Source organism: Lepidochelys kempii, chromosome 8, assembly GCF_965140285.1.
Source record: "Lepidochelys kempii isolate rLepKem1 chromosome 8, rLepKem1.hap1, whole genome shotgun sequence".
NCBI lineage: Eukaryota > Metazoa > Chordata > Testudines > Cheloniidae > Lepidochelys > Lepidochelys kempii.
Window position 1 is genome coordinate 31,211,073 of NC_136387.1, and position 24,716 is coordinate 31,235,788.

The 24,716-nt window shown below is 42.0% G+C and overlaps 1 protein-coding gene across 1 annotated transcript in view; it reads left to right on the forward strand.

Annotated features, from left to right (window-relative positions):
* DOCK2 (dedicator of cytokinesis 2) overlaps positions 1-24,716 on the forward strand; it is a 501,344-nt gene that overhangs the window by 372,645 nt on the left and 103,983 nt on the right. Inside the window, exon 30 of the mRNA XM_073355961.2 lies at positions 20,322-20,400. Within this exon, the coding sequence (XP_073212062.1) occupies positions 20,322-20,400 (79 nt within the window). The remainder of the gene's footprint in view (positions 1-20,321; positions 20,401-24,716) is intronic.

The following is a 24,716-nucleotide window of genomic DNA, read 5'->3' on the forward strand; positions in this document are numbered from 1 at the left end:
ATGTGGGCAGAATTTGCACTTAAGCATCTGCTTTGTGAAAATGGTGAGATTCTTTAATTCAGGCCTTATCAGACACCTTAGAACTGGAGAACTAAACTGCTTAGCTCAGAAGCAGTCAAAGGTGGGTAGGACCTTGGTGAAAAGCCCAGACCCACTGTGTCTCCAGCAGTTGGGAAGTGGGAGCGTGCTGGCATTTCTATAATGGTGCTACCCCTGGACCATGCTTGAGGGCTCCATGTATCATATAACTGTCTGGTTACTCTTCTCCTTCCACCCACTCCAACTCTTTTCCAGTTGTTGCAAGGGAGGAAAGAGGTGGAGTCTGACACTTGACCCGTTTCCTAAGCCCTTCTAGTTGACAAAAGGAGGGGATGGTCTACAGAGCCATACCCTTACCGCCTCTTCCCCTTTTTTTGCAGTGCCTGCTTTTCAGATCATTCCCTGGTAGGAAGATCAGGAAACTAATATGCTGCTTGACAGTATGCCAGAAAGCACTAAAGGCCAGGAAACTGACCTGAACTTTGTCTCTCTGCTGCAGAGACAGTCAGCTTTCAGACTCAGGAAGACAGCTCTGCATCAATTTATATGTGGAAATTTCTTTTTAACCATCTTTATCAGTGAAAGCTACCGCCCCCTTCCCTACCCCCCACCCCCACCCTTATCATAAGCCTCAGTTCTTACTGGAAAAAGCTTCCAGTGTGTTATGGATGAATAGATTTTATATATCCTGATTTCGTTTATTAATGAAATATGCTCTAACTTTCATGTTACATAAAGCAATTAGCCTATAAACTGGGACCTAATAGAAAACACTCATGCTGGCAGGATGCCCACAGATATATTGAGATTAATGAGCATACTGTTATGCACAAACACAGTGAGTCTTCCAGTCTGTTATGTTCCAAGAAATGCAATCCTGGAAGCATGGTGCTGCTAGGTATGATATCACACATGCACTATCAGTCAAGTTTGAGTGTAATGTATTTTGAGAAGTAACAATATTCATGGTGGCAGTACTCATCATTTTGGAAGAGGGACAAAGAAGCTAAACATTCAGCCAGATCAGTCTCTTTTCTGGTTTGCACCTCCATGCAAATATGCTTTAAACTGTTAAATAGACTTGTTGAAATATCCATTTTTAAATGCGTAAAGACAGTTTCATTATCCCCTTTGAATTTTGCATGAAGCCCCAGTTAACAGGTTTCTAGCTGCTAGATTTTTGCATTTCTGTTTTTATTTTTTTTAAAGAAGGTGAGTCGCATGTTAAAAAATGCTTTCATTGCTGTGACCTTGGTAAGCGAGGTTACACGCACGCGCGTGCGCGTGCACACACAAACACACACTCTGCATAACCCAAGGAGGCTTTATGATGACATTCATAACCTGGGATTCTGGTTGAATACCAGACTGGGACTTTCCTTATGTTAAAATGCAGGAAAAGGAAATAGGCATTGATTGGGATGTAGAATGTTTGGCTTGATTTTGTTCTTGCACCATTTTTACATCAGTGTACATTCATCGACTTTTCAGAGACCCCTCTCATCACTGTTATTCAAGGTGTGGACGTACAACACTTGGGGAGATACTTTGGTCCATGGTGTCACCAATAGTAGATAACTCAGCTCTGTATCCCTTTTTCATCAAACCCGGATGAAAGGTTACATCAAAGGGAAGTGTTGCATAAATGTAGATGGAAGAAATGCCCCCAGAGGGTCAAAGGTGTTGACATGATCCTGTCCATGTCCAACATTAAACAGTGTTCAACAAGTTTGAGGTTTGGTATATGGAGACTGTGGTTTTCTTAGTTCCATGGCAAACATACTATTAAACATCCTTTTAGCCCTTTATTTAATGTACAAAAACAGAAGGCAAAATAGCTAAAGAATTTGAAATAGAAAGTAAGGTTTTCATTTCAACAATTTCTCTTATTCCCTTTTCCTTTAGCTGTGAAGAATTTTTAAAAGGAAACCCTCTCCCCATAAGACATTCTTTTATGTGGTATTGAAGATGGTAATAACTATCCTTTTGGGGAAGAAAGGAGTGAGTGAGTGAGTTAGAGCTGTTATGATTGTTGTTAAAGTCCAGTTCCATTTCCTAGAAGACAAGACAAGACAGACACAAATTGGGAAAGAAGAGACAAGCAAAGACGGTCTTTGGCATTGACTTTTATTTGATACCTCATGGCTGGAAATCACAAACAATGCACATGGATTTGTCAGCCATTTTGAGACCTGGCAAATGTGTAGTACATTGGGCTGTGTGGGACATTGCTTTTTATCTACGTCTTTGATCACAGGCTGACACAGTGATGCCAAATATGCAGTCTTTGCTGGCTGAGCCAGACTCTTTCACTGGTCTGTCTCAAGCTGAGCAGTGCGGGATGGGCCCTCTGTCCCATTGTGCTGGCACAGTTGACCACAGGATCAAATGGAATGCTGAGATAGAAAGACAGGACAGGAAGAATAGTGGAGGCAGAAAGGGACACACAAGGAAAGAGGAGCCAGAAGTCTCTGGCTGAAGTTTCCATTGGTGCAGCGTCGATGGCTGGGTCTGGGCTTCATGATGATACAATGATTTTCAAAATCCACAAGTGAAGGATGAAGTTCCTGGAGTGGAACAGAGACCTTCCCACTCTTCCAGAAATTCCTAAATTGGAGGGCCCCACTTAGTCTTTATTTAGAGGTCTTCTTTATTTTAAGACCTCTAAATAACTCATCCTCTCATTGTTTTAGCCACAAATCAGGCTAATTTGTGATGCATCAATTTTGGTTCATTTATTTCCAGTCCCACATTTTTCTTGTGTTACCAGACAAAAGCTTCACACAGTCCTTGAATTATATCAGTAGGCCTTTTTATTTGGACTAATTCAGTCTTTTTCCCTTGTGCAAATATTCCCGTCAGCATTTATTTGTATATGTTATTGTGACACCTTTTATAAATTTGTATCCACTTTCCCACAGTTAGGATCACATGTGGGGTAGGCCTACTAGGCTCCAATTATCATTACAGGAGGTACTTGGAAAAGACAAAATTGGCTAAATTTTAGCCTGGAAAAGAGTATGCTGATGAATAGGAGGAAGCAACTAGAGAAATAAGTGTGGTCTGTAAATCCATCTTAATGCTTTGCTGCTCTTGAGTCACAGGTGAGAGCTGTGGCATATGATGGTTCTTTCATCTATTGGTGGTGTAAGTCTCCAATTATTTCTCCATGATATGAGCCTGGCTACAATAATTTGCCTCTTTGTAGCATCAGATACTGCAGGGTTCTTTATCTCAGCTTCTTTCCTATCATATACAGCACTCATCCCCTGCCATGTTATCTGAGCACCTGCTTACAAAGAACCCAAATCCGTCACCTTGCAGCAGTTCACCTCTTGAATGGGGTGAGCAGTTATATATTACATAGCCAGTGCAGAACATTAACAGTATTAACATTAGCAGTATTAACTTCTGGCTGCAATCCAAGATACTGGGTTTTATCTAAAGCTCTCAGAGCAATTTCCCAGAGACATCACCTTTTCCCTGACAAACATCCTGTCTTTGTAGATGACATTTGTACCTGTGCCTGCAAAATGTCTCACCACAATAAATGACTCAAAAGCGAAGTGATTAGCAATTTCGCTATCCATAACTTTTCATATAAATCTTGTAGAGCAAGCCTTATGTAATTTAAACTAATTAATTACTAACCAGATCATTCCTCCCTGAAGTTTTGGTGCAATGTTTTGGATCAATGCTGCAAACACAGCATCTTAAAGTCTCCAAGAAATGAAATGATCTATAAATAGCTTCTTTAGACCCATATAGTGTTCACAGTCCTTTGGAAGCTAAAGGATGCTGGTCATATTTCCATATAGGATTCTCATTAACAAAGAAAGCAGCATCCTGAGGACAATTGTTACACCTATTATGCATTTGACACTTGTATTTTAGTGAGCCATAATCTGCTGATTCACTCTAACCTCTTTTGTGCTACCACAATATCTGCTGTGAAGGAGTAAGCTTGTAGCTTTCCTAAGCACAGTTCTCTCTGTGCCTCAAGGTGAAAAATGAAAGCTAACTATTTGCAAGCTCAACACTCTCTTTTTATCTCTTCCTCTTTTTTTTGTTTGTTTTGTTTTGACTAGCAAAGTCAAGTAGATCAAGCACCTTCTTGCATGAACCATATGTGAACAAACAGACAAATGGGGAAAAGAGAGAAACATATCTGTATGTGCTTTGTAATCATTTATATTCGTATCAGAGAGGATACCTTCCTGAAGGGAAACAAATATGTGACACTCTGATATATTTCAGGATAAAATTAAATAAAAATAATAGAATAGTACAAAAAAGTATTTCCCTTATGCTTTTTGTATTTAATCTATATTTTAAAAAAAAGCTCTAGCAGTGAGATATTGAATTACCAGGACTGAGTCAAACTGATTTAAAAATACATTCTCAGATATGTGCATTTTTCTGACCAACTGGTTTCACATGTTTTCAGTCTCCCTGAAATTTCAATGCCAGTGAAATTTCAAGTGACATTAAAATGACTTCTAGGAAAGCCACTGACTGGCTTTTTGCTTATATTTACAGTGTGTTTACAAACGTTAAGTCAATACCTCTACTTTGCACTGGGAACACTGAGACTCAGTGATGCTGAGTGACCCAGCCCAGTCATGCATCAGGGGAGCGTCAGAATCAGAACTCAGATCTCTTGGCCCCACAGGCTGATGCCTAGTCCCCTGGAATACAGTGACCCCATTAATGTGGGAGCAAGGGCTGCAGCAGGTGCTGAAACCAGTGGCACAAAGCTCTGCGTGGATGGCTGTGGGTGAATCCACAGGGTATAGGGGCATAGTATGCTGCTTTTTCCCAAAAGGCTAGCCCTGCTCCTTCCCATTCAAGAGTTCAGAGGAAACACCACAAGGGGAGCTCCATAGAGTGTCTTACTCCCCCTCCCCGGCTCCATTTCTCTGGGTATTTCTATCAGAAGGAGCAGTCCAAGCCTTTGTCAGGGTTGAAAAGTATGGGCCAGGTCTCTGGCTGGCATATATTGGCCTAACTCAATTGAATTAAATGAATCTACATACATTTATACTATCTCAGGTTCCGGCCCTGTGTCCCTTATTTTCTAATTTTATCTGGCAACAGCAAAAGGCACTGTTTGATTTCTAGGAAGGTATTCACGCGAGATATCCCTAAAGCATAAACTGTTACTAGGAGCATAGAAAAGAGAGGAGCACAGGGTGTAGGAAGGGACACAGTATAATCAAACCACATGAGTTGCTCCACGGCTCATTATGATAGCTTCCTTAGGCATTTATATTTTTAAGTAATCAAGTTTCTTAATGCACAGATTTTCAAAAGAGTTCAGCACCAGTGTAAGGAGCAGTTTTGCCACCTTATTTTGGTGTCTGTAAGGGAGATAAGCTGTCTTGAAAATATCACTCTCTTGGTAAATATTAAAGGAGATTCCACAACCTGAGGTGATGATGGTAAAGCAAATACATAGTTAATAGAAGCCTCCACCTTTTGGTTTTTGCAGTTTTGCATCAAAGCAGTCACTCATCTTGTCTTTCTTTAGGCACACTTTGTTGTACTGCTGTCAGATTACCTCTGGTTCATTGTAGAGTATATATTAGTTTTGTTGTTCAAAGGTGAATTTGCAAATAATAAGTGCTCTAGTAATAATCTAAAATGAATTGTACATAACAAGCAATTGATAGCAGAAACAAATCACAGAAGTAAGGTAGATCATATTCTGAAGCTATTCTTTTCTGACTAAGCTATTCGGACAGAATGTCTTAGGCTAGGTAGAGCAGATGTGAATTTAGGAAACTGATAGTTTGCAGTATTTAGAAAATTACTACACTTCTGTCTATTGAAATACTGCAGTGAGACAAAGGGATCAATACTATTAAGTGATAACATTTTCTTTTCATCAAAAGATGTGTCTTTAGCAGGTAGCAGAGGAGTGGTTTACCACACCAGGAAAACAGACCATTCAAATCCTGTAACTTTATTCCTAAGACAAGTGTTGCCAAAGTTGATAAGTCAGTCATCTGTGTCTATGGTAGGTTTCACATTTGTAGCAATGTGCCCATCTTGTTTTGCTATTTCTGATTCGATGGCAGGCTGTTGTCAGGTGGTTGCTGCCATTATCTCCCAAAGTTTCACCGTTTGGGGGGCGGGGGGTTGTCATCTCGCCTTTCTCTGAGTTTCTCAGGCTCTTTCTTACTGCTTTGTATTTTGTCCACTGAGGTAATAAATGTTTGTTTTAATCTCCCCTCTGTTACACTGACTGCTTATTCATTCTGTATCCACTGTACCTTCTATGTTCCTGATTCAATTTGCTTGATGTTTGTGATTACTGTTTCAATCACTGACCATGATAAGCAGCTGGGATTGGGGCTGGGTCAAGTTTTTTATTAAGCTCCTGGAAATGCCACACATACTTTACTCTGGCTTTATAAAAGAACACACAAGAAGGCAGTGGAGGTATGAAACCGGCAAGTGAGACGAGAGTATAAATTAATCTTGTAAGATATTTTCTCTTTCACTGACCATGGGTGGAGAATATAAACCACTTATGCACATGGGATGTGTGACCGGAAGAGGAGTTGCTAGCCTCAGTGCAACAGTTTCTAACTGGCTTTAAGACCTAACTTGATACGTTTATGGAGGGGATGGTATGATGAGACTGCCTACAATGGCATGTAGCCAATCTATGACTGCTAGCAGTAAATATCCCCAATGACTGGTGATGGGACATTAGATAGGGAGGGCTCAGAGAATTCTTTCCCAGGTGTCTGGCTAGCGGGTCTTGCCCACATGCTCAGGGTCCATCTGATCATCAAATTTGGGGTCGGGAAGGAATTTTCCCCCAGGTGAGACTGGCGGAGACCCTGGGGGTTTTCATCTTCCTCTGCAGCATGGAGCATGGGTCACTTGTAGGTTTAAACTAGTGTAAATGGTGGATTCCCTGTAACCTGAAATCTTTAAATCATAGTTTGAGGGCTTCAGTAACGCAGCCAGAGGTTAGGGATCTATTACGGCGTGGGTGGGTGGGTGAGGTTCTGTGGCCTGCAATGTGCAGGAGGCCAGAGTAGATCATGATGGTCCCTTCTAATCTAAAAGTCTGAGTCTGAGACTACTTTTTTGAACCCTGCTTGTCTCTGACCTATGTGCATAGTCATAATGGTAAGGCCTCACCAGCCAAAGCTCAAAAGAGATCCTAAAAATAGCAACCTCGTTGAACTGAGTGAGCTTGAGCATGACAACTCTCTCCGTAGCCGCTTTGGCTGCTAGAGCTGAGATTTGTTTGTTTGATGAAAGTGCTGATTGGACAACTTTCTGCGTTTGCTGTCAGACAAATTAAAGCTACCAAGACTCCTTTAAAAAAAAATATATATATATATATATATATATATATATATATATATATATATATATATATATATATATATATATATATATTTAAGCTTGATGTATACTCAGACTTAACATAACAAAACTGATCTTGATTTGCTAGGCCACACGAGTCATCGGGATGAAAACATCATGGTGTATGCCATGCACAAAGCCAATAGCGCTTTATGATGTTAGTTTAAGCAGACCTGTCTGGAGCTAATATGGATCTCTTGCAGAAGAACGTGATTAAGGTCTTCAGAAATGAGCCCTGTGTTTTCGAAGTCGGTTGTTTTTTTTTTAAAGTCTTCAGTGTGTTTTCAAACTCAGTGATAACAAAAGTCTTTCAGCTTCTTTATATATCTTTTTAGTGAACAGTACAAAAGAACATTGTTTCCCCTAGCTCTGATTATCCAGTATGTATTGCACCCAATTAGTTCTTTGCCACGGCCAATACATCTACAAATATCTTTGTATCATTATCAATTACATAGTTTGGCAAGATATAGCAAAGTTTTGATACTAATAAATACTGAACTGAATGAATTCAGCCTATGTCTGGGCATTGAGGTTGCTTATGCCAGAATACAAACAATGACCTGAAGAAGAGCTCTGTGTAAGCTCTAAAGCTTGTCTCTCTCACCAACACAAGTTGGTCCAATAAGAGATATTACCTCACCCACCATGTCTCTCTAATATCCTGGGACTGACACTGCATAGAACAATAAACCCTCCAGTTCTGATACAGGTCTGCTAACTTAAAAACACTTGAAATATTAACTGTAGCATGGAAGCGGACCCCACTAGGAATGGAATAATGTTTGCAAAGGCTTAATGAGTCGCGGGCAGAAATCCCTTCCCAGTCTTTAGTAAAAGTATAAAATCATGTCTCAAGTTTGGGGATGTTCTTAAAGGAAATATTTAGATGTGGGCCAAGTACTTAAAAGTACTGTACCCTAACTTTCAGCTTTTAAATCCATATATAAGCATATAAATAAGTGACTTGATTTTAAGTAGTGTTAACCATGGGAGCTGGTGGGTGCTCAGCAGTTTGAAAAACCAGTCCCTTATCAAGTTGCCTATATATGGCCTTCAAGCTGAACTTTAGGACCTCATTTTTTTGAAATCCTGGCCATGGTTTTGTATCCCAGAAGCAAGTTCCAGAAGTGGAAGTTAAGAGGCTGACCCTGCCAAGCTGCCTAGAGGTGAATGATAACCATTGGAATAATTGGATTCTCGTATGCAAGATGTTTTTCAGGATCAGTCTTAAAACTAGTTACTAATTCTTATAGGCTTATTTGCCTATGAAAAATATATGAGTATTTACTTTAACCAGTGTCAATCCTACTGTAATCACCCTTTCAGTTTAAGTCACAGCCAAGTACAGAGTATCAGTGGATTAGTTTAACTTTTTCTTTGCTAATAACATTCCAGAATTAGAGAGCTATAGTTTGTTTATATTCATATATTTCCACTTCTAAAGATGGGGTTATATTCAGATTTTCAGAGTAAATGGACATTCTTCATTTTCTAGTAATAGCTTTAGAGTATGTTGCATTTTTTATTTAGTTGATAAAAAAAAGTGGTACCTATAAGTAGGGAAATATTCCTTTGTTCCTCTCAGCTCCTGTGTTCCAGTTTCTGTCAAAGACGGTCTGAAATCAACCTTTCACCATAGGAGAATTATAGTGTTTCAGGCTAGTCCCTGGTGTTGCACGCAGTTATTTGCAGATCCAGTTTTGGCCATTTAGGATAGACATCTCAGTATCTGATATGAAGACTCAATCATGTGCTTAAATATCTATACATTATTCTTTATAATAAAGAAACCACTTGTTAACTTCACAGGTCAAATGTTGGAAGGAAGGAGCAAAAGGTGCATTGTTACAGAGGTCTCAACATATGACTATCATTTGATTATGTGGTTGAGAATATTTATGTCTTGCTTAGAGAGGGCTACTAACATTTAGGGCCTAAATCTTGCAGTTGGAGAGGTCCCCAGACACAGTTCCATTTCTGCAGTGGGGAAGAAAAGGGCCATTGTGTGGTAGATGTGAATCCCCTGCCTGTTCTACAATATTGTGCCACTCAGAGTTCAGGAGGAACATAGATGAGACCAATAGATACAATGATGTGTGTATCTATCAGACATAGCCATTACAAATTGGGGATGCAGGAGCAGCTGGAGCTACTGAAGCTTCAGAGTTGCAGAAGTAGCTGAGGAATGACTTCATTGTCACTTTACAAACTGAGGGGCATGTATGATGCTCTGTACCTCAGGGGAACACACAGCACCCCTGTGTTCGTCCTTGTAAAATGATTGTGTGGTATCCAATACAAAGTTTGTCATGTCAGGTGTCTTCGGAAGACTCATGATGCACTGAGCATTGTTGTTATAGTAATGTTATAGGTTACAATTTCATGTATATAGTTATGAGGCTGAAAATGTGTCTTAATGGCTTGAAATAAGGCCAGGCAAAAACTCTCCAAGAGCAGAGAGGCAGTTCACACCTCATCATGTATGGGACAAACCCAGCCCAGCTTCACAGGAACAAAGGATGCTGGCCTAGGCGGCAACAAAAGGATCTCTCGAGTGAGTTACCCCCCTTCCTTTGGTCAGTTTGGGACTGCAATGAGGTAATGCTCACCTGACTCTGAAGGTGCGGGGGAAGCCAAGAGGGAAGAAAGGACATGATAAAAGGGAGAGACTTTGCCATGCTCTTCCTTTCTCTTCCACCTACATCTACAGACACCACACAAGGCAACTCAAGGGCAACCAGCCAGCCACTGGTGAGAAGCATCTAAGTTTCTAAGGGCACTGAAAGTGTTAAAATCAGCTTAGAATGTGTTTTGCTTTTATTTCATTTGACCAAATCCAACTTGTTGTGCTTTGATTTATAATCAATTAAAATTTATCTTTGTAGTTAATAAATCTGATTGTTTATTCTACCGGAAGCAGTGCATTTGATTTGAAGTGTGTCAGAGACTCACCTTGGGATAACAAGCCTGGTACATATCCATTTCTTTTGTTAAATTGACAGACTCATATAAGCTTGCAGTGTCCAGTGGGCATAACTGGGCACTGCAAGACGAAGGTTCCTAGGGTTGTGTCTGGGACCGGAGATATTGGCTGGTGTCATTTGGTTGCACAATCCAAGGAGCAGCTTACATGCCAGAGGCTGTGCGTGAACAGCCTAGGAGTGGGGGTTCTCACAGCAGAGCAGGGTAAGTTTGGCTCCCGGAGTTGAGGATTGGAGTGACCTAGCAGATCACCGGTCCAGATAACACCAGATGGGAATGTCAGAGGATGATTCATCCCTTCTTATCCCCTGAGTTAAACACAGCTATTTGGCTTGGTGCACAGGGAAAATCTGGGCCTTGATGAAGGTCACCCCCAGGCCTGTAGACCTACGTTTTTGATATGAATGGCAATGTAGAAGTTGTGTCTTCCAGGGCATGGGAGAAACATTCTGGAAATATACGTTGTCAGGGAGTAGAGTCTTAATTAGCCATCTTACACCAAAATCATTGAATACAGTCAGGATCATGTTTTGTAGCTCTCAGATATTTATGGAGAAGTTATTGTACATAAACACCTCGGAGAACAATTTTTTGTGGATCTGAGTGATGAAAATCAGTAGAATCGCCAAAGAATTTAAGAGTCTTAGGGGGAAGTTAATAAGGAAAAGTTATTTCAATTAAATGAGAATCCTGCTTTGGAAATTGAGATGCTACCCTTTGAGCATTCTCAATCTTGAAAGCAGACTTGGCTACTACTGATCCAGATTCTGAGAAGAGAAGAGGTGCAGGGAGCTGTCAGGGAGGGAGAGTAACATGAGTTATGATAGGGTATGTCTTTCTTTTGCAATTATTTCTGAATTCAGCTAGTATGAAGTCCCTCAGCCCACACCGCTTCCAGCAGCTCCCATTGGCCTGGAGCAGTGAACTGCAGCCACTGGGAGCTGCGATCAGCCGAACCTGCAGATGCGGCAGGTAAACAAACCGGCCCGGCCCGCCCCGCCAGGGGTTTTCCCTGCACAAGCGGCGGAACAAGTTTGGGAACCATTGCTCTAGTTCTCTGTATCTTCTCTTTGCTGTCAGTTAAAATAATGCTATTTTTTTTCTTCTGTCTGGATTGAATTTGACTTTCTCTTCACTGAGACTTAAGGGCAGTCCATTAGTCCACACTACACTGTAATGCAATATACTCATAACAATAATTAAAATTATACTTGCCTCTACTATCAGATTTGAGGACTTCCAAAGCACTCTACAAGCATCACTGTAGCTTCAAATGAACCCCATTGGGGTAGTTAAGTAATATCTTTTCTACAAAAGGAGAAACTGAGGCATTAGACATTTTTAGTTACCAAAATTCACACTACACCACAGTGACAGAGCCAGACATAGAAGTCAAGTCTCCTCACTGAATGCCAATAACAGATGAAGTGAGCTGTAGCTCACGAAAGCTTATGCTCAAATAAATTTGTTAGTCTCTACGGTGCCACAAGTACTCCTTTTCTTTTTAATAACAGAGAGAGATACCCTCAAGGCAAAATACAAATGTATGAGAAGTATTTCAAACTTGACAGCATGAAGATATTGCATATTTCCTGAAAATGTGTTACTCCAATGTACCAGATGAAAATGGCCTGAGTGTGAAAGGGGTGCCCTACAAAAGGAGACTGATGAAGAATACTCAGAATATACAGTATAAGGCATTGTAACCATGTTAATATAATCAGGTAGTCTTAATTGGTTAATAAGTACACTAGGAATGGTTTGTGAGGTAACTTTCAGACACTTTCCTTGCATTTTCCTTTACATCCCTAGCCCTTCTTAGGCATTGTTAAACATGATTGATAAAAAGAAAACTAGCATCGGCCAACAGTCTTGTCAAGCATTTTTAACTAGGTTAGTTTGATGGCTGTCTTCGTTAGTTAATTAAGTTAGACAGCATGACAATTTTAGCAATCTGCCTATATGCAATTTATTAATTTTGAGATTATGAACTCTCTGAATGTTTCATCCCTTATTTTCTTTACTGCATTCTTGCCTCCTACTCCTTACGCTCAGGAGACAGGGCGGGGCTCTTGAGCACTGTCTCTGAATAGGATGGTCCTTAAAGACCATCAACATCTGAATAGATCTTGCCCAAACTGAACAATGTGTCGGCTACAACCTAGGTGAAACAAGATTTCTTCAATTTGGCAGCAGAAAACTAGGGTTTTTAAGGAGTGAAAAAATACCCCAAAGGGAACAAAGATTTGGAGGTATCAGAGCAGTTGTTTAAAAACACGAAAGTTAAGAAGTTGGGGAGGGTCTCAAAAGGGCAAATTTTCTGACTGGAAGGAAACCTTTTTGACTGCTGGAGTTGAAGGGTACTGACCGCAGGGACACTTTTTATTCCAAGAAGCCCTGAGCTGGAAGAGAGGGGACGCAAAACCCTGAAAGAACACTGATCCATATCTCAAAGAATGCGCCACAGTGGTGAGGAAACTGGGGCAGGGAATGATGTAGCTGGTATTCATTGTTTTACCTAGATCTGTAGATCTCTGTTTAAAATAAACAGTGGTGTTTCAGAAGTCCTTGTGCAAAGGCTGTTTGATTGCTTCACAAGTCATGTGTCCCTGTTGAGGTAAACTACAAACTAGAGTGCCCCACAAAGTTGACAATCTGGGGCAGGTGTGCTTGAGCTACTGTGAAGGCATGAAGGGGTTCAGCACTGGTGTTGAGTCCTAAGGCAGCTGAGTGCAGAGTCCCACTTCCAGAAAAGGTACTAAACAGAGAATCTGTGCCCAGAAAGTGTACCAGACAGGCTGCCAATGGAAGCTTAAAGGCACATGGGCCCAGCATGCAGATCCACACACTGTTGAGTGTTCTGAAGGAAGTTCTTGACCAGGATGCCTTTGACAACTAGGTTAGCTGAGCTGATGTGAAAGGGACAGTGTCAAGTAAAATTTGGCCAACTGGATTCATTTTGAGTTGAAGAAACTCAGCCTTTCTCAGGACCAGACCCTTAACTGGGTTACCAAGATTAGCTTCAACTGGCATTGAAGGGACACGGACAGATCAAATTGTACCCCAGAGTTTTCTGTATAAATGTGCTTTGCTGATTCTGCTAGGAATGATGTAGAAAAGAAACAAAGCAACTGTAAATGGATTAAATTGCAAGGCACAATTGCTATAGTAATAATTCAACCTGCAAATCCTAAAGAATCATAATGCATTGGACTCCAGTAGGATGCCCAGAATGCCACCTGCAAATTGCACGTACAAACCCCCACCAATATTAGGGATGGGAGAGTGAGAGGGCTATATTTGTGCATGACAGTAAGGGTCCACCTATGCCCTGTATTCCTCCCCAAGAGGTCTGTAGCATTCCTACGCTCAAGCCCTTTGCCTCGGGAAAGGATGCAATGGCCATCAACTCCTAGAGAGAGGGATTCTGGCCAGTCAAGTTCAACCCTAATAACAAAGACCAGTCTTTGTACAATAAATGCACCTTGAAAATGCATTTCTGTTGTTCTGAGCAAATTGTCTGCCTACAACTCTAAGCTAGGGCTGCCAACAGCCCATCTTGGAGTGATCTGGTGCCTATCCCGAGTCTTGGGCACCTGCCCTTCAGCCCTATGTCCTGCAAGATGTTTTCTGCAGGTTGCTCCACAGCAAAACCATCACAATAGCTTGGGCGGTGGTCTAGGGAGTGGGAAATCTTTTCTGACCTCAAACATAGTGATTATAATTCCATTTCTGTGTGCAAGAGAAATCTGGTTTGTGTCATCACGAGGTCCTGAAACAATAGCTACATAAAACTGGAAGAACAACACTGCTTTTAACACAAATGACTAGCTATCTCTTCCCCCATCAAGCCCCAATGTCAGGCAGTGAACCCTGTAGACTGTCAGCAAACGAGTAAGAATCACCCCTGCTCCCACTGGGAGCCCTTGGAATCCATCCCAGTGCAGGAGACTGTGCAAGTCCCTGCCTGGATGGGCCTGTCAGTGCCCTTTTGTGATTCCTATTGGCAAACTGCAAGGTTTGTCAGGTCATCAAGAGATCAGTATCCTCACCCTTATAGAGAAACAAAGTAAAGTGAGAAGAAGAGAGGTTTAAGGTGAGACCCCTAAGTCTGTCCTTGCGTCATACTGAGGGGCATATTAAATTCATTCCTTGATGAGGAGGGATTCATGTCTACCAGCACTAAGTAGTAAATGTTACCTGCAACCCAAATATTGCTGTATAACATTACTAAACTGACCAAACTAGGTGTAAACTAAAGTCAAATACATGACTTTATTTTCAAATTCCAAGCTAAATGAAGTGCATAAAATTAACAAACATCATAAATAATGAGAGGTACAGTTGACTGACTTTTTAATTTGAAGGTTTTATTAGTACAGAGATAGGCAGGGAAGTTTGTTTTCCAAATATGACTTTTAACGTGGCATTTCCTTTTAAGAAAGCACTGTACTAGGAAAAGATGCTACATTCCTAGCTCTTAGAGTTATGACCTGGTGTGCATTAATAGATTCTGACCTTTGTGTTTCTTGCAAAAAATAAAATGTATTAAGTCAATTTAGAGTGTGTATTACAATCTACCTGCAGAAGAAACTGTGAGAAAACATGAGATTCTGTTGGAAAATCAACAAGCTATACACTGTATCTTTTAATTAGGAAAATATACCTTACATTCCTAATGAGCAAACAACCTTTATAATCACAAAAGGATTGAGTATTTCTGGCTGACAGATCAGTGAAAGGAAAGCAATAACATTTCTGTAAACAAAGCATAGCTGTCACATAGAAGGTAAATTGTGTATGAAAGATTTATTATACTGTGTGTTTCCTACAGTTCACTGTAATGTTCAGCGGAACAAAGAAATAACATTGTCCAATTTTTTATATTGAAAACATAATTGAAGAACCTACCAACTGTCAAATAATGAATGAAATACTTTCACAAAGTATAATGTATTTTAAATGATGTGCTGTTCCAAGGAATGAAGTTTGTGGTATTTTGTGGATGTGTGACTTTCGCTACTTCTAGTTTTGTCAGCCCTGGTCTACACTAGGACTTTAGGTCGAATTTAGCAGCATTAAATCGATGTAAACCTGCACCCGTCCACACGATGAAGCCCTTTATTTCGACTTAAAGGGCTCTTAAAATCGATTTCCTTACTCCACCCCTGACAAGTGGATTAGCGCTTAAATCAGCCTTGCCGGCTTGAATTTGGGGTACTGTGGACACAATTCGACGGTATTGGCCTCTGGGAGCTATCCCAGAGTACTCCATTGTGACTGCTCTTGACAGCACTCTCAACTCAGATGCACTGGCCAGGTAGACAGGAAAAGAACCGCAAACTTTTGAATTTCATTTCCTGTTTGGCCAGCGTGGCAAGCTGTAGGTGACCATGCAGAGCTCATCAGCAGAGGTGACCATGATGGAGTCCCAGAATTGCAAAAGAGCTCCAGCATGGACCGAACGGGAGGTACGGGATCTGATCGCTGTATGGGGAGAGGAATCCGTGCTATCAGAACTCCGTTCCAGTTTTTGAAATGCCAAAACCTTTGTGAAAATCTCCCAGGGCATGAAGGACAGAGGCCATAACAGGGACCCGAAGCAGTGCCGCGTGAAACTGAAGGAGCTGAGGCAAGCCTACCAGAAAACCAGAGAGGCGAACGGCCGCTCCGGGTCAGAGCCCCAAACATGCCGCTTCTGTGATGAGCTGCATGCCATTTTAGGGGGTTCAGCCACCACTACCCCAGCCGTGTTGTTTGACTCCTTCAATGGAGATGGAGGCAATACGGAAGCAGGTTTTGGGGACGAAGAAGATGATGATGAGGATGATGAGGTTGTAGATAGCTCACAGCAAGCAAGCGGAGAAACCGGTTTTCCCGACAGCCAGGAACTGTTTCTCACCCTGGACCTGGAGCCAGTACCCCCCGAACCCACCCAAGGCTCCCTCCTGGACCCAGCAGGCGGAGAAGGGACCTCCGGTGAGTGTACCTTTTAAAATACGATACATGGTTTAAAAGCAAGCATGTGAAAGGATTACTTTGCCCTGGCATTCGCGGCTCTCCTGGATGTACTCCCAAAGCCTTTGCAAAAGGTTTCTGGGGAGGGCAGCCTTATTGCGTCCTTCATGGTAGGACACTTTACCACTCCAGGCCAGTAACACGTACTCGGGAATCATTGTACAACAAAGCATTGCAGTGTATCCGTTCTTTATCTCTCTGTGTTATCCTCAGGAGAGTGAGATATAATTCATGGTCACCTGGTTGAAATAGAGTGCTTTTCTTCAGGGGACACTCAGAGGAGCCCATTCCTGCTAGGCTGTTTGCCTGTGGCTAAACAGAAATGTTCCCCGCTGTTAGCCACAGGGAGGGGGTAGCCATGCGGTGGGGGGAGGCAAAATGCGACCTTGTAACGAAAGCACATGTGCTATGTATGTAAAGTTAACAGCAAGGTTTACCCTGAAAGAGTGTAGCCACTGTTTTATAAAATGTCTTTTTAAATACTGCTGTCCCTTTTATTTTTCTCCACCAGCTGCATGTGTTTCAATGATCACAGGATCTTTTCCTTCCCAGAGGCTAGTGAAGCTTAGAAAGAAAAAAAAACGCACTCGAGATGAAATGTTCTCCGAGCTCATGCTGTCCTCCCACACTGACAGAGCACAGACGAATGCGTGGAGGCAAATAATGTCAGAGTGCAGGAAAGCACAAAATGACCGGGAGGAGAGGTGGCGGGCTGAAGAGAGTAAGTGGCGCGTTGATGACAGGACTGAAGCTCAAATGTGGCGGCAGCGTGATGAGAGGAGGCAGGATTCAATGCTGAGGCTGCTGGAGGACCAAACCAGTATGCTCCAGTGTATGGTTGAGCTGCAGCAAAGGCAGCTGGAGCACAGACTGCCACTACAGCCCCTGTGTAACCAACCACCCTCCTCCCCAAGTTCCATAGCCTCCACACCCAGACGCCCAAGAACGCGGTGGAGGGGGGCACCGGCCAACCTGCCACTCCACCACAGAGGATTGTCCAAAAAAAGAAGGCTGGCATTCAATAAATTTTAAAGTTGTAAACTTTTAAAGTGCTGTGTGGCATTTTCCTTCCCTCCTCCACCACCCCTCCTGGGCTACCTTGGTAGTCATCCCCCTATTTGTGTGATGAATGAATAAAGAATGCATGAATGTGAAGCAACAATGACTTTATTGCCTCTGCAAGCGGTGATTGAAGGGAGGAGGGGAGGGTGGTTATCTTACAGGGAAGTAGAGTAAACCAAGGGGCTGGGGGTTTCAGCAAGGAGAAACAAACAGAACTTTCACACCGTAGCCTGGCCAGTCATGAAACTGGTTTTCAAAGCTTCTCTGATGCGTACCGCGCCCTCCTGTGCTCTTCTAACCACCCTGGTGTCTGGCTGCGCATAACCAGCAGCCAGGCGATTTGCCTCAACCTCCCACCCCGCCATAAACGTCTCCCCCTTACTCTCACAGATATTGTGGAGCACACAGCAAGCAGTAATAACAGTGGGAATATTGGTTTCCCTGTGGTCTAAGCGAGTCAGTAAACTGCGCCAGCGCGCCTTTAAACGTCCAAATGCACATTCTACCACCATTCTGCACTTGCTCAGCCTGTAGTAGCCTCCTGACTACTGTCCAGACTGCCTGTGTATGGCTTCATGAGCCATGGCATTAAGGGGTAGGCTGGGTCCCCAAGGATACATATGGGCATTTCAACATCCCCAACAGTTATTTTCTGGTCTGGGAATAAAGTCTCTTCCTGCAGCTTTTGAAACAGACCAGAGTTCCTGAAGATGCGAGCGTCATGTACCTTTCCCGGCCATCCCACGTTGATGTTGGTGAAACATCCCTTGTGATCCACCAGAGCTTGCAGCACTATTGAAAAGTACCCCTTGCAGTTTATGTACTCGCCGGCTTGGTGCTCCAGTGCCAAGATAGGGATATGGGTTCCGTCTATGGCCCCACCACAGTTAGGGAATCCCATTGCAGCAAAGCCATCCACTATGACCTGCACATTTCTCAGGGTCACTACCCTTGATATCAGCAGATCTTTGATTGCGTGGGCTACTTGCATCACAGCAGCCTCAATAGTAGATTTGCCCATTCCAAATTGATTCCCAACTGACTGGTAGCTGTCTGGTGTTGCAAGCTTCAACAGGGCTATTGCCACTTGCTTCTCAACTGTGAGGGCTGCTCTCATCTTGGTATTCATGCACCTCAGGGCAGGGGAAAGCAAGTCACAAAGTTCCATGAAAGTGCCCTTACGCATGCGAAAGTTTCGCAGCCACTGGGAATCGTCCCAGACCTGCAACACTATACGGTCCCACCAGTCTGTGCTTGTTTCCCGAGCCCAGAATCGGCATTCCACAGCATGAACCTGCCCCATTAGCACCATGATGCATGCATTGTCAGGGCCCATGCTTTCAGAGAAATCTGTGTCCATGTCCTGATCACTCACGTGACCGCGCTGACATCGCCTCCTCACCTGGTATCGCTTTGCCAGGTTCTGGTGCTGCATATACTGCTGGATAATGTGTGTGGTGTTTAATTTGCTCCTAATTGCCAAAGTGAGCTGAGCGGCCTCCATGCTTGCCTTGGTATGGCGTCCGCACAGAAAAAAGGCGCGGAACGATTGTCTGCCGTTGCTCTGATGGAGGGAGGGGCGACTGACGACACGGCTTACAGGGTTGGCTTCAGGGAGCTAAAATCAACAAAGGGGGTGGCTTTACATCAAGGAGTATTTCAGGCAGGACTTCACAGAGGGTTCCAATAAGAAATGGTGCACCTAAGTTATTGTTCTTATTGGAACAAGGAGGTTAGCCTGGCCTCTGATTGATACATGGCTAGATTTACCTTGCTGCACCTTCTCTGTGAGTGACTTCAGTGTGACCTAGAGGAATGAGTCCCCTAGCCGGGGGAGTTTGCAAATGAGTACAAAACAAATCTGGTCTATTTCTTGTTTTGATCCACTCCATCTATCTTTTACATCTTTGGCTGGCAGCAGACGGTGCAGAAGGACTGCATGCCATCCACATCTCATGGCTGCTCAGCAGAAGATGGTGCAGTAGGACTGCTAGCCATCCTCATCTCTTGCCTGCCCGGCAGAAGATGATGCAATAGGACTGCTAGCAATCCGTATCGCCTGCCTGCTCACCATAAAACGGTTCAATAGGACTGACTGCAGGACTAAAGAGAATGACCTGGTCAAGTCACTCCAAATTTAGTCCCTGCACCCATGTCTGCCCAGGCGCTCCCCGCCGACGTGGCCAGGAGCACCTCGGACATGACGAGGACAGCTACCAGTCGTACTGTACCATCTGCTGCCAGAAGGCAATGGGTTGCTGCTACTGTGTAGCAATGCCATACCGCGTCTGCCAGCACCCAGGAGACATACGGTGACAGTTACCTGAGCAGGCTCCATGCTTGCCGTGGTATGGCATCTGCACAGGTAACTCAGGAAAAAAGGCGCGAAACGATTGTCTGCCCTTGCTTTCATGGAGGGAAGGGGGGCCTGACGATATGTACCCAGAACCTCCCGTGACAATGTTTTAGCCCCATCAGACATGGGGATCTCAACCCAGAATTCCAATGGGCAGCGGAGACTGTGGGAACTGTGGGATAGCTATCCACAGTGCAATGCTCCGGAAGTTGACTCTAGCCTCGGTACTGTGGAAGCACTCCGCCGAGTTAATGCACTTAATGCACTTAGAGCATTTTCTGTGGGAACACACACACTGGAATATATAAAACCGATTTCTAAAAAACTGACTTCTATAATTTCGACCTTATTCCGTAGTGTAGACATACCCTTAGTCTTTAAATAAATGAGCTTTTAATTGCTATCAGACCTGATTAAGATATCATTCCAAAGATCACATCCATAATTATTCCATTGTTTTTTCTTTTTTTAGAGTGTTTTTGCGAGCTATCAACAAATTTGCTGAAACCATGAACCAAAAATTTCTGGAGAATATGGATTTTGAAGTACAGGTATGTACTTAACTACCCTTTTGTGGAGCAAGATTTCCTTAAATGGTAGTTTTCCTGTGAGGAGTGATTATGTACAAATAGCACCTTCTTACCCAACAGATGTGCTCTCTGTATGTAGTCATTGTCACATCTGTTTGATTTAGTAACTAAATACCCGTTCGTTATATTTTACTTCTGTTACCTGTGCTGAACTGTCACAGTTATGAAAGAGCTGACTGGATTCTGTTCCTTCTTGTGCAATGTCAATGGAATTGGTTAATACATTGTGGAAACCTGTAAAAGGAAAGAGGACTTCACAGGTGCGTACTTAGGGACATAGTTCTTAAGGAGATGCAATTACACAGAGGTAACTAACGGCATAATTTGAAGTGATGCTGAACAGGTATAAGGGCTGGATCCTGCGCTCATTCATATCAACAGCAAAATACCTATTGACTACAATGGTGCAGGCTCAGGCTTAACCTGAAGTAACTTAACCTGAAAATTGTATTCATGATGATGCATGGGAAGTAAATATAATTCCCAGCATGACTCTCAGATCCCAAACTGAATTTTCAGGAGTGTTAGTTAGAACATATTTGTCCATGAGCACTGAACACAACAGGTTTATGGGGTTCAAAACTAACATTATTAAAGTATAATTAAGTCAGCACCATATGCAAATGAATGCTGGATAATAAAATTTGATTCTTTACATAGACAGAAAATCCCTTAAATGTGGAATTGACTTCAGCTTTTAAAATGTATTACACTTGCACCTTCTTTGTATTAACTGGAGTAGTAAGTAAATGCCTAGGTACCGAAGTTGAACATAGTTATAATGCTGCAGCATGCTCATTGACTGATTGTCAGCATAATGTGGTTTCAGAGAAACCTCTATGCTCTTTCCTCACTGTTTACAGAGACGTGCATTTGAAACTTGCTATTAATGTTGCAAGGTTATGCTTCTTGGTGATCCTGATTTCTAATACTATATATATATGTGCCAGTTCATGTTTGCCAATTTTAGGATTTCAGAGGAGTGTTCTTCCCTGCTGGAGGAGAAGCCCTCTCAATCACAATTAAGTACTAAGAGGAGGGCTATAAGGGTATAAAAGTGCATGAGAGGGATATAAAAGAGCAAGGGTGAAGGAACCTGATTCAGGGTCAGTGTCTTGGCATGAAGGTTCCATGTCTGGATACAATAGACAAGGGCCAGCCCTAGGGCAACTCAAAACAAAGTAAATAGAGCACCAAAGTGGAAGGGACACATCACAGGTTCAGGTCTGGTAAGCCCCTTTGAAATGTCCTAGATAATATAATAAAGAATCAATTATAATAAAATGTTTACAATAACTCACACAAATATTTGCTTATTACAGTGATGGCTTCTATGAGCAACTTTAGAGAGATGGAATTCTATAGCAGGATTACAATTCTCTCTTAAATTCTATCACCCTGGTTGTTTTATTCCTATTAAATTTAATAGGTCTTTTTCAGGTGGGAATATCTTTCTCTCATTACTTATTGTGTATCTTTGAAAAGCTCTAGCTTACTTCATGTACACATCTGTGACATTAATACAGTTCCTGACCATCGATATAACAAGAAAAGTGTGTTCTTTCCACTACCCTAAATGTTTCATTTGTTAGTGAAAATTCCTCTCATTTTGACCCAATATGAAACCTATGATCTAATCTTCCTTGTGGCACATCAAGCTACTACAGTAATTTCAGTTTGCAATTGATCATTGCCACGTCATCTGATTACTCTGAGACATATATTTGTTGCTTACTTTGTCAGTTCTTCCTAAAAGCAAATTAAATATTTGTGACAGACTGCAGAATGAATCGGGGGTAGGAGAATTCCCAAAATAAACAGTATATGAAAACTAGAGTACAGATCATCCATCAACATTCTGCTTAACTACACAGCTGCATCTGTCAAATGTGAGAGCACTAAAGTCAAGCCAGTAAAAACCTAGTAATCTCATTTCAGATAAATCCCTTGTGGTAATATTGTACATTCCTGGATGCTTTGAATAGCATTCTGACTACATACTTCAGGGACCATATTACTCCTGGGGGAATTCTGTGCCACTGCACAATGCAGAATTTCATAGAACTCCCTGTTCCCTCCCTCAGAATTGGGGCTGCCGATCTGCTGGCCGCCACTAAGGGCCACTGGACTCTGCAGAGCCCAGCTCTCAGTGAACAGAGCGCACTGCCTGGCTAGGCTAGGGACTGCATGCTCTGCCTGATCCTCATTCTCCCAGGGACAGGAGAGGGCCCAAGAGACCCAGCTCTGGCAAAGGGTGAGGAAGGGCTGCACTACACCATGTCCTCTGGCAGGACAGTAAAGAAGCTGGGGGGAGTCTTGTGGCTGGGACCTGTGGGGAGGGGAGTGGTGGTGTCTGGGCCAGGGGGTGCCCTGTGGCTGTGCTCTGGGGGCCCCCACACAGCCGCCTCCAACATCCCCCAACTGGAACTGGGTTGTCATAGAGGTTTCTTTAGCTCTGTACTCCTGGAGGATATTTTTTGCTCTTGTCTGTATTGTTGTTGAAGAAAATACTTGTTGAAATGTATTTTGAAATAAATGACCCAAATAATTGAAACTGGAGTGATTATATTGTGTTACTTTGACCAATAAAATATGCAGAATTTTTTAAAAATTATGCACAGAATTTTTAATTTTTTGGCTCAGAATCCCCCCAGGAGTACCATATTAGGGCTTGTTTCTTCTCTGATTACTTATCAGGTACCTGGAGGCTTTGTATAGATTGAACAGAATTATGGTAAATGTGCAGGATATTCAAAAGAACCGAAGTACTATCAGTGCTGGCACAAGTGGCTTAGAAGTGGAAACCTGAAAATTACACAATTGATTTCTGATGACAAAGAATATGTCTTACAGCAGATTTAATAGCACTCCACTATATACTGTGTGTAAAAACTGTTTTTACTGGAGCTGACTGAATAATGGGGGGGGGGGGAAATCTCTAATATATTCATAATTCACTGCTATTCATGCGATCTTCTGTTAATTATGTCTGAATATTGAAATGATTTCTTAGTATCCATGAAAATGTTCAGGGGTCCTGGAAGTTTCACTACTTTCTACAGTTTTCATCATTCGTCGTTCAGATCTGAAATTTTAACATTTTGTTACGCAATCAGGGATCATAATCAATATTTTGTGACCAATCACATGCCAAAAATAATTAATTGTAAATACTTTGAAGTGAACAATTCTTGACCAACAACTAGCGTGAACTGTTCCCTGAATTACTGCAAATGCTGTTTATATTTTCATCACTGGGACTGGTTTATATACAATGTAAAACCTTTAAAAAAGGTAACATGGTTGAGTATTTTGTGAATGGCATTTTTTAGCATTTCCATTCTATTATTTTTCCAGAATAAGTCATTAAAGTGGGGAAAATATTTTATCCAATTATTAATTAAACTATTGCAGTTTTTTTCTTTGCTTTCTTCCCATTTTGAGAGTTATCAAGATACCTGTAAACAGAAGAACTTTCTACTTAAGTTTTTCTGAAATGAATTTAAAGCTTATGCAAATGTGCCAATATGACATTTGAGCTCCAGAAGTTCACTGCTTACACACACAGCAGGCATAATACGGGTACTCAAACTCTCCTGCTCCGCCTCGCCCAATGTGCCTAAGCTATGATCTAGAGAAGCCATCTTAAATGGGGGTTAGAGGTTATGTCTGTTTCCGTTCAATCTTTGATCTCTCTAATGAAACAACTAATAAGGAGATTAATTGTGGTGGTGCTTTTGTGGGGGGAGGGTTTTTTGAGCCCATTCTATCTACTTGAATTCTCCATGAACAGAACTGGCGTGATAGTTTGGATATGGTTTGTTAAAGTAGGTCTGAGCATCACTAGAGGAATCTGGCAACACACATGAAAAAGAAGCAAGCTTCTCTATTTTGACCATCAGCACAGATGGGGAATGGTGTACTCACAAAACTGTGACACTTTCATATCTTGGTATAACATATTGTAGAAGATCCCTCTGCAGCTGTCATTGAAAATTGTTTTTAGATTTAATCTTTGGGTTATTTCCTAGATTTTTTTTGTTTATTCAGCTAATAGTTTGTTCATTGTGCTCTGGTTTCAGTGCTGCATGTTTTTGTTTTAGTATTTAATTAATCAAGTAACATCAGCAGGCCAATTCATCATAACACAGCATCTGTTTTACAATGAAAAAACTCTGATTTTTACTTTAAAACCTTCCTGTCAGTAGTCATTCATTACTTGTGCTTTGTACTGTTTTAAAACACAACACTGACAAAAAAAACCCCTAAAGATAGAA